Below are 11,092 nucleotides of genomic sequence, written 5' to 3' on the forward strand. Positions count from 1 at the left end.
GATGAGATAAAAGAAATTATTCAGATAGTGAAGGGAGACAAAAATTTAATAGTCATGGGTGACTGGAATTCAGTAGTAGGGAAAGGGAGAGAAGGAAACGTAGTAGGTGAATATGGAATGGGAGTAAGGAATGAAAGAGGAAGCCGCCTGGTAGAATTATGCACAGAGCATAACTTAATCATAGCTAACACTTGGTTCAAGAATCATAAAAGAAGGTTGTATTCATGGAAGAAGCATTGAGATACTGGAAGGTCTCAGATAGATTATATAATGGTAAGACAGAGATTCAGTATTTTAAGACATTTCCAGGGGCAGATGTGGACTCTGACTACAATCTATTTGTTATGAACTGTAGATTAAAACTGAAGAAACTGCAAAAAGGTGGGAATTTGAGGAGATGGGACCCGGATAAATGAAAGAACCAGAGGTTGTAGAGAGCTTTGCGGAGAGCATTAGGGAACGATTGACAAGAACGGGGGAAAGAAATAAAGTAGAAGAAGAATGGATAGCTTAGAGAGATGAAATAGTGAAGGTGACAGAGGATCAAGTAGGTAAAAAGACAAGGGCTGATCGAAATTATTGGGTAACAGAGATGAAATAGAGAAGGTAACAGAGGATCAAGTAGGTAAAAAGACGAGGGCTGATCAAAATTGTTGGGTAACAGAAGAGAGACTGAATTTAACTAATGAAAGGAGAAAGCATAAAAACGCAGTAAATGAAGCAGGCAAAAAGGAATACAAACGTCTCAAAAATGAGATCGACATGAAGTGCAAAATGGCTAAGCAGGGATGGCTAGAGGACAAATGTAAGGATGTATAGGCATATATCACTAGTAAGATAGATACTGAAAAAAAAAAATTTAGAGAAAAGAGAAAAACTTGTATGAATATCAAGGGCTCAGACGTAAACCCAGTTCTAAGCGAAGACGGGAAAGCAGAAAGGTGAAAGGAGTATATAGAGAGACTATACAAGGGCAATGTACCTGAGAACAATATTATGGAAATGGAAGATGATGTAGATGAAGATGAAATAGGAGATATGATACTGTGTGAAGAGTTTGACAAAGCACTGAAGGATCTAAGTCAAAACAAGGCTCTGGGAGTAGACTACATTCCATTAGAACTACTGACAGCCTTGGGAGAGCCAGGCCTAACAAAACTCTATCATCTAGTGGGCGAGATGTATCAGACAGTCGAAATACCCTCAGACTTCAAGAAGAATATAATTCCAATCCCAAAGAAAGCAGGTGTTGACAGATGTGAAAATTACCGAACTATCAGTTTAATAAGCCACGGCTGCAAAATTCTAACACGAATTCTTTACAGATGAATGGAAAAACCGGTAGAAGCCGACCTGAGGGTAGATCAGTTTGGGTCCGTAGAAATGTTGGAACACGTGAGGCAATACTGACCCTACAACTTATCTTACAAGGGAACCTCCCCATCGCACCCCCCTCAGATTTAGTTATAAGTTAGCACAGTGGATAGGCCTTGAAAAACTGAACACTGATCAATCGAGAAAACAGGAAGAAGTTGTGTGTAACTATGAAAAAAATAAGCAAAATATACACACTGAGTAGTCCATGCCCAAGATAATCAACATCAAGGATAGTGTGAGCTCAGGAGCGCCGCAGTCTCGTGGTTAGCGTGAGCAGCTGCGGAACGAGAGGTCCTTGGTTCAAGTCTTCCCTCAAGTGAAAAGTTTACTTTCTTTATTTTTGCAAATTTATGATCTGTCCATTTGTTCAATGACGTCTCTGCCACACCGCAAAACCGTGCGATTAGTAGACGAAAGAACGTGCCTCTCCAATGGGAACTGAAAACATTTGATCGCAAGGTCATAGGTCAACCGATTCCTCCACAGGAAAACACGTCTGATATATTCTAGACGACACTGCTGACAGACTGTGCGTCACATGACAGGAATATGTTGTCGACCCATCTAACTTTTACACTTGGCGAGTGGGTAAAAAGATTCTTCTACCTTGCCCGATTTAGGTTTTCTTGGGGGTGTGATAATCACTCCCAAAAAAGTGATGAAAACATAGAAGTTTGTCACATAAACTGTAACAAATGAATGCAACAATTTCACAGTCGCACAGTTTTCCCTGTGCTCTGTCAAAACATATGTTAACGTTTTCAAATTTTTCCGTGTGTAGACCGTCAAATCCTGCATATGTCCAAGCAAATCTGAACATGTCCTGGAATTTTGGAGAGCGGAGTTGATTATGTGTGAGTGCCTGAACTTTGATAACTGACACACAATCACGTCAACAATACTACTCTGTGTACCTGTGCAGCTTCGCAAAATCATAGAATCTTTTCACAAAGTATTTCACTTGCCGAAAAACAAACACATCTAACAGTTGCACAAGAGGTGTACAACCTGGAGGAATGGTAATCATGTCTACTCCCACACTAAAATTGTACAATGCCTGATCCTTCTGTCCTGTATAGCAGTCAAGGAGTAAGGCAAAATCTTTGTACGCGTAAGGAGCAATCACACGCTCATTAAAGTCTTTCACTAGTCTTTTCTCCATTTTTCCTGATGCACTGCAATCCACAATGACATTCGTCATTTGCGCAAGTACACTATTCACCTGTTGCTGAACTTGCAGTCCAAATACACCATTTTTTTCCCCTGCAAACATAAATAAAATGTGGGTAAAAGAAATCCTGCTTTGTTCAGAGCATATTGTATGGTATAACTATGTGAAGTGGCATGCAGCTGGTCTACAGTACATTCCGTGTCGCCTTCTCCAACTAACGATAACGTGCGGGTCGATTTCATTTCATAGTTAAAACCGGACTGATCTGTGTTGATAATGTATGCGTCTTCATACTGTTGGAATCTGATGTTAGTTTCTGTAACAAACGTCTTGGAACACACTAAAAGTTCTTCCAGTTTATTCGCGTAGTTCTTGCTTACATATTTCGTAATCTTCCTGCTTGTAATTTTGTATTTTCTTTTGAATGTGACAAGCCAATGAGATGAAGCCTTGAAGTCCAGGCCAATTTGCTTAGTGTAATGCAATCCCCAAATCTGTAAGTCTGTATCAAGCACTGCACTTAATTCATTTCTGGCTTTAATAAATTGTCGGTATACATTGTTTTCTAGATCACTGAATTTCTGTCTTCGGGTTCCACGACTTCTTTGCAATATTTAATTGTGCTTTTTTCCTCCATCCTTTTAAATTTCTTAAATTTATTTGTTACTTCAATCCATAATCTATATTGGCGTCTTAATTGGTTTGGACAGTAACCTGTATTGGAGCAGTTCCTTCATGTAACCCAAAGGAATACCATCAGATTGAAGTCGCAGTATTTTCTCTACATGTTCTTCGTACGGATCGTCAACAATCTCATCATCTGGTACATACAGCCCCGCAGCAATCAGCAAGGTATCGTCATCACCACATGTACTGTTTATCAACAAATGTAGGAAATAATCATACAAATGTTCGACAATCATTTGATCCCTTAAGGAACTTTCCGATTCCTTACAGTTCGGAAAATATTCATTGACCTTGTTATTGAAGTCGCGAGCTATATCTGCTGGATTCATTTTGCCCACGGAATACATCTCATGTATTTAATGCATTCTCGTCCTACGTAGCGAACAGTCAACTGCCAGCCATGGAGCCTCGTTAGCAGGAATGCTCTCTCTTCTGTGCGCTGTAGTTGACTGACGTGTGTTTCAATGTTTGTTTAGGTGTAGCGTCCCCATACTACTGCACAGTTACCTTGCATCGGACAGACGGACAGATAATAATTGTCTGAAAATAAAAATTTAAACTTTTCACTCGTTCCATACCTACTCACGCTAACAACGACATCATGGCGCTCCTGAGTTCACACTATCCTTGATGTTGCCTATCTCGCACATGGACTACTCAGTTTGTATATTTTGCTATTTTTTTTTTTTTTTTTATAGTTCCACACAACTTCTTCCTGTTTTCTCGATTGATCTGTGTTCAGTTTTGCAAGGCCTATCCACTGTGCCAACTTATAACTAAACCTGAGGGGGGTGCGATGGGGAGGTTCCCTTGTTAGAAAATAGATTAAGGAAAGGCAGACTTAGAGAAAGCTTTTGACAATGTTGACTGGAATACTCTTTTTCAAATTCTGAAGGTGGCAGGGGTAAAATACAGGGAACAAAACGCTATTTACAATTTCTACAGAAACCAGATGGCAGTTGTAAGAGTCGAAGGGCATGAAAGGGAAGCAGTGGTTGTGAAAAGGAAACAAAAGAAAAATTCGGAGTAGGAATTAAAATCCATGGAGAAGAAATAAAAACTTTGAGGTTCGCTGTTGACATTGTAATTCTGTGAGAGACAGCAAATGAATTGGAAGAGCAGCTGAACGGAATGGACAGTGTCCTGAAAGGAAGATATAAGATGAACATCAACAAAAGCAAAACGAGGATAATAGAATGTAGTTTAATTAAGTAGGGCGATGCTGAGGGAATTAGATTAGGAAATGAGACACTTAAAGTAATAAATGAGTTTTGCTATTTGGGGAGCAAAATAATTGATGATGCTCGAAGTAGCGAGGATATAAAATGTAGACTGGCAATGGCACAGAAAACGTTTCTGAAGAAGAGAAATCTGTTAACATTGAGTATAGATTTAAGTGTCAGGAAGTCGTTTCTGAAAGTATTTGTATGAAGTGTAGCCATGTACGGAAGTGAAACGTGGACAATAAATAGTTTAGACAAGAAGAGAATAGAAGCTTATGAAATGTGGTGCTACAGAAGAATGCTGACAATTAGATGGGTAGATCGCATAACTAATGAGGAGTATTGAATAGAATTGGAGAGGAGAGAAATTTGAGGCACAACTTGATTAGAAGAAGGTATCGGTTGGTAGGGCATATTCTGAGGCATCAAGGGATCACCAATTTAGTATTGGAGGTCAGTGTGGAGGGTAAAAATCGTGGAGGAAGATCAAGAGATGAATACACTAAACAGATTCATAAGGATGTAGGTTGCAGTAGGTACTGGGAGACAAAGAAGCTTTCACAGGATAGAGTAGCATGGAGAGCTGCATCAAACCTGTCTCTGGACTGAAGACCACCACAACAACAATGCAGATGATTAGGTAAAACAAACCCTTAACATTCAAATGCAGCATTAGTAGCCCTGTTTGACACAATCATGTAGTCTAAATATCTGGACGTAACTATGCAAAACAATATGAAATGAAATGAGAATTGTGATGGGGAAGGCAAATGGTCAACTTTGGTTTATTGGGAGAATTTTAGGAAAGTGTGGTTCACCTGCAAAGGAGACCACATATAGGATGCTATTGTGACCTATTCTTGAGTATTTGAATCGTGCACATGGTCACATTAAACGCAGACATTTAAGCACATAGGTTCAGGCAACATTTAGTATTAGGAGATGATTCAGGAACTCAAATGGGAATCAATAGAGGAAAGGTGATGTACTTTTCAAGAAATACTATTGAGAAAACTTTGAGAATTGGCATTTGAAGCTGAATGCAGAAAGATTCTACTGCCGCCAACAAACATTTCTCATAAAGACCACAAAGATAAGATATGAGAAATTAGAGCTCATTCAGAGGCACATGGATGATCATTTTTCCTCCTTCTACTGTCCATGGAACAGGAAAGGAAACAACTAGCAGTGGTATATGGTACCTTCCACCAAGCATTGTACAGTGGCTTGCAGAGAATGTACGTAGATCTACGACATAAATGTTGAATTTGCTCACTTTGGTAGTATTAATTTGCAATCAACACTCATGGTTGGTTGGTTGGTTTTGGGGAAGGAGACCAGACAGCGTGGTCATCGGTCTCATCGGATTACGGAAGGATGGGGAAGGAAGTCGGCCGTGCCCTTTCAGAGGAACCATCCCGGCATTTGCCTGGAGTGATTTAGGGAAATCACGGAAAACCTAAATCAGGACGGCCGGACGCGGGATTGAACCGTTGTCCTCCCGAATGCGAGTCCAGTGTCTTACCACTGCGCCACCTCGCTCGGTGGCGACACTCATGTACCAACCTAAACACAACAACAGATAAACTATTGGTGTGAAAAGCTTTCCATTTCACAGTAAAAAAAAACTAAGTGCCTGTTTATTCAGTTGTACAAGACATAATCAATGTTTTAATTCCTCTCGAAAAAATAAAGCGATGTACTCAATGTTTTGTTTACTGGTAGGTAAATGTCTGCAGTCCTGGTACACACTTAACTGCCAGTGCCACAATACCTTGCGTGCCTATATAAAAATAATGATTTTTTTTTTGTTTGAGCTCCTCTAGTGGTGTGATGAAGTATGTAACCTTTTTTCCCAAGGTGATAATCGGAACTATATGACTACCACTTAGTTTATTACCTGAAAGTATTCATACTTTGGCTACACAAAAATGACATGCCGCCCGACTTTTAGTATGGGAAAAGTTTTGAGAATGGCATTGGCTCTTTTCTTAACACCAGAACACAGTAAACTTTACTGTTACATACCTGGGTGGAGGTGGTACCCCACGAGGTACACTAAAACACAGTCCTAAAAGCAAACAAAATAAATTGTGTCAGTACAATTAAATTATCACTGTTCTGTATAGTTTTTTAAATTGTGGAAGCAGCTATTGCACTTATCAAGAATACTAGAGGTTTGACATTGAGATATTCTGAATGAAGAAAATGGTTCAGACAGGCAGACACACAAATAACAAATTAGAAAGGCTTAAAATTACTAAGCTAATAAGTTGTTTTAGTAAGAAAATGTTTCAAATGAGTCAATAAATTAATGTGCGCAATATATTTGCCCAAAGGCCACAGACCGACTGCTGTTTGTGTGGCCAACACAGTAAGTAATATATTTATCTATTTCATCACATCTTACTGCTACATGAAATGATCTTAGATTTTCTCAATGTGACTCAGGGGTTAAGGTACAAGACGTCAGTTGAGATGACAACAGTTGAAATTTCCATACAGCTATCCCCACATATGTTTTCTTGGCCCACTTAAGGCATGTGTCAGGATAGTTCCTTTTGAAAGTTGACTTCCTTTCCTTTCAGTGATAGTGCTCAACCACTAATGATCTTGTCATGTTGCCATTAATGCCTAGTCTGCATAACTTTCTTTTCTTCATAAGATGTGCCTGCTTCCAGGTTGGTTGAAGATCGCAGATCAAGACTGGGGGGGGGGGGGGGGTGGAGGGGGGGGGAGTGGAAGGCTGTCTACAACAGAGATTAGTTTCAACAATACAGTTACTTCCTAAACATTCTCCAACTGAGGGTTGTCTGCCCTTGCCTTCCTTCAATCTTTGACGTGAATTATTCATGCAGTTGTTGGACGCCGATAGTTTAATGGCGATGAAGTGGTTGTGCAGCTTGGCATTTATTTTTTTGTATTTTTCATGGACAGATCATTGCCAGAGGTGAAAGAAACAACAAGTGGTAAAAAATCCTTGAACCAACAAAGGATTGAACCCGGGATCCTTGGTTTTGTAATCTGACATTAACTTTATCATCAAGCCACATGCTATGTACAAAAACTGAATTATAAACAAAATTTAAAATATGTGAATAGGATAGTTGCTACTCACCATATGGCAGAGAAGTTGAGTCATAGATAGGCACAACAAAGAAGAGTCAAAGTGAGCTTACAGCTAACAAGGCCTTCATCATCGAAAGTAGAGAACATATCTGCGCGCTCACTCTTACACGTGCACACGAAAGCAGCTGACACACGACTTCAGTCTCTGGCTACTGAGGCCAGACTGCGAGGCACCAGTCCATGATGGGAGAATAAATTGGGTGGTGGAGATGTGGAGAAGGCTGGGACAGGGAGGGAGAGGGATACCAGGGTAGGGGTGGGGGGATGGGAAAGCACTGCTTGTGGGAGCATACAGGGACAAATGGAGAGAAGGTAGGACAGCTAGGTGCACAGTTTGGAGGTTAAATGGAGGGCTTGGGTGGGAGGGTTTGGGTAGCAGAAAAGGAGAGAATAAAATGACCGTGGGTGTGTTGGTGGAACAGAGGGCTGTGTATTGCTGGAATGTGAACAGGGAAGGAGCTCAATGGGTAAGGGCAATGGCTATGACAGTACCTCCGTCCATATCAAACCTACCAACCACTAGCAATACCTCCAATTCAACAGCTGCAATGCATTCCATACCAAAAAGTCCTTTCCATACAGCCTAGCCAAGCTGTAACCAATGTGCTGCATTCTATGTGGGCATGACAACCAATAAACTGTCTGTCCACTTGAATGGTTGCCGACAAATTGTGGATAAACAGCTGGACCACCCCATTGCTGAGCACACCACCCAACATTATGTTCTTCATTTCAAGGGCTGCTTCACAGCCTGTGCCGTCTGGATCCTTCTCACCAACAGCAGCTTTTCTGAATTGTCCAAGTGGGAATTCTGCTTGTAATATATCCTCTGTACCTGTAACCTTTCCGGCCTCAACCTTCGTTAGCCATAGTCCTTACCCATCTAGCCCCTTCACTGTTCCCATTCCAGCACTACACAAGCCCTATATTCCACCGATCCACCCAGTGTTTGAAGAGAAAAAAATGGCAATGTTAAATTAAATGTAGACGGCACCTCTATAGACTGTATAACAAATGCAAAATTTCTAGGAATGAATATTGATTCGCAAGTGGTGTAACCACACAAAGGTACTTGCAAACAGAATGGAGTTTCTTTTAGTTACATATTATTCATATGTACACTCAGTTCTTAGCTATGGAATTCTTTTTTGGGGAACAAATGCACAAAATATGAACACAATATTCAAACTTCAGAAAAGAGCCATAAGAATAATAACCAAAAATACTCGTCAAGCTCATTGTAAAGATCTGTTCAGGGCACTGGGGATTTTAACTGCTCCATGTGAATACATTTACCAGTCAGTTAAACACATCAAAAATAGCATTGGTAATTACTTCACAAACAGCTGTGTCCATGACCACGCAAGAAGAGATAGACTCAGCTTACATTTACCAAGAAAAATAAACATAAAACTCGAAACAGCATTTTCTACCAAGGAATAAAACTGTACAATTACCAAAAGAGATTAAAGAAATTGCCAAAACACACTTATTTGAAAAAGCAGCTAAAAAGTACCTGTTATGCAATACAATTTATACAATGAAGGATTACTTAGCTAAAATAGAGTAGGGGTTTGATTAAAAATGTTATACAAATAAATAATAATAATAATGATTATGAAATATCCAACATAACACCTTCACTTTATGTTTTTTCCCTTCTTTTTTTCCTTTCTAGAAATACTTACCCCCAAGACATGCATAGCACAATACTAACACCTCTTCCTCTTTCTGTGCTCAACAGCTCTCTCGGTATGGAGGGATGCTGACTCAAGTTTTCCAGGATAGCAGATGGGAAGTTGCAGTACAGAAAATGGCACAGAGATCACCAGTGTGTATGTTATGAAACAATGTGTGTATAGCGCATGCAGTGACATAGTGAGATGAATGAACAATGTGGCATTACATTACTTAATATGTTATTTGTAAAAAAAAAAGTATTTTATACCAGGAGTAAATCTAATTATTGTCTCTAACTAGAAGTCTATAGCTAAATATATGTGTATACAAATTAGCTTTTTTTAAATTGATCTAAATTTGTAAATATTTTGACATGTCCTATATCCTTGTAAAGACAGATCTACGGATGAATAAAGCTGCTGCTGCTGCTACTACTATCAACAGAGGTTGCAAACCAGAAACAAACTTCTACACTGCTTAGTGCAATCATCATCGGGCAAGTAATCCATGTCATAACAATATGGGTCAACAGATGCATATTGAAAAAGAGCTCAAATACACTTTTGAGGACCTTCGTTTGTAATAAACGATATAGAAATTTCCCACAAATTTAAAAACAGCCAAAATAAATATTAATGAAAACAAAAAATTTTAATGCGAATGCAAGCAAAAATTCTCTGTGTTAAGAATAACTGCCTGACTATTGTTGCTAACTTTACATCACGTAATACTAAAAACTGTTGTAACACTTGCCATGCGCTTGCCCAGGGTTGTGATACGGATCCTGTCCAAGGATTACAACTTTCACATCTTTAACGGAGCACATTTGCGTCCATGTCCATACCTTATCCTCTGGGGGGAAAATTCGGCTTTTCCCACGCTCCTGTTGTAGGAATTCGCTAAGCTGCAAAGGAAAAATGGCTTAAAATTAGTTTCCTTCTAATTATTTCCAATGGCCTACTGGAATAAATAAAGTACACCATACACACACACACAATTTATACCTTCTCAAAATACGGACTTTTAAATTCCGATTCCAGGGCCTTGAACCAAGAGACACCAATACTATGATGTAGCGCAGGACACCTTTTACTGGTAAGCTTAATTTTTGCAATCACAGCATTCGGCCACTCTCGGGGTGAAGAAGTGGGCGACTCCGTTTTCGATTCTACACCTTCATTTGTGCTCTCTTTAAATTTCTTCGTTTGTGTCTCATTTTCTGAAAGAGATGATAGTGGCCTTTTGATCTGAACCGGTTTAATGAAATTCAGAATACTCCTCTGCGCCGGCATCTTGACTTTTTCCGAACTCCACAGAACAAAGACACATGCGCATTAAAATGGCATACTACGGTCACAATACATTTGACGCGTTCCAAGTTACCCGCGCAAACACAACCATAAACAACTGTTGCGTGCCTTGGGGTAGCTTCCAGAGGAGCTGAAAACTTGCACACCGCCATTTGTGCCAGTAACAATGCAGGAGGGAAAACCCACAGTCGACTGTAGTGCGGCCCCTAGAAGGTCAAAATTCAAAAACATTGCGCAATATTACTGTCTTTCGGAATTGTGGACGATAAAAATGCTGCTGCTGTGATAATTACTCTACTTTGTTGCAAGCAGAAAAAAGATAGGTAAAAAATTGGTTCAAGGAGCATCAAAAGTCACTCACGAAAAATCGTTGAGAGAATTGAGATTGAACGAAAAACCAACCTCATAAATTTATGTGTACATATGGTACAACGTTCTTATCCACTACCGAGCGAGGTGGCGCAGTGGTTAGCACACTGGACCCGCTTTCGGGAGGACGACGGTTCAATCCCGTC

At 39.8% G+C, this 11,092-nt stretch overlaps 1 protein-coding gene across 1 annotated transcript in view; it reads right to left on the reverse strand.

Moving 5' to 3' along the window:
• The window catches only part of LOC126229548 (uracil-DNA glycosylase-like), a 44,310-nt gene extending 33,614 nt beyond the window's left edge, over positions 1–10,696 (reverse strand). The window contains exons 1-3 of the mRNA XM_049942312.1: positions 10,272–10,696; positions 10,021–10,171; positions 6,487–6,529 (exon numbers count right to left, since the gene is read on the reverse strand). Of these exons, the coding sequence (XP_049798269.1) occupies positions 6,487–6,529; positions 10,021–10,171; positions 10,272–10,559 (482 nt within the window). The 5' untranslated portion in view covers positions 10,560–10,696. The remainder of the gene's footprint in view (positions 1–6,486; positions 6,530–10,020; positions 10,172–10,271) is intronic.
• Between the last annotated feature and the right edge of the window lie 396 nt (positions 10,697–11,092).

Source organism: Schistocerca nitens, unplaced genomic scaffold, assembly GCF_023898315.1.
Source record: "Schistocerca nitens isolate TAMUIC-IGC-003100 unplaced genomic scaffold, iqSchNite1.1 HiC_scaffold_375, whole genome shotgun sequence".
Classification (NCBI taxonomy): Eukaryota; Metazoa; Arthropoda; class Insecta; order Orthoptera; family Acrididae; genus Schistocerca; species Schistocerca nitens.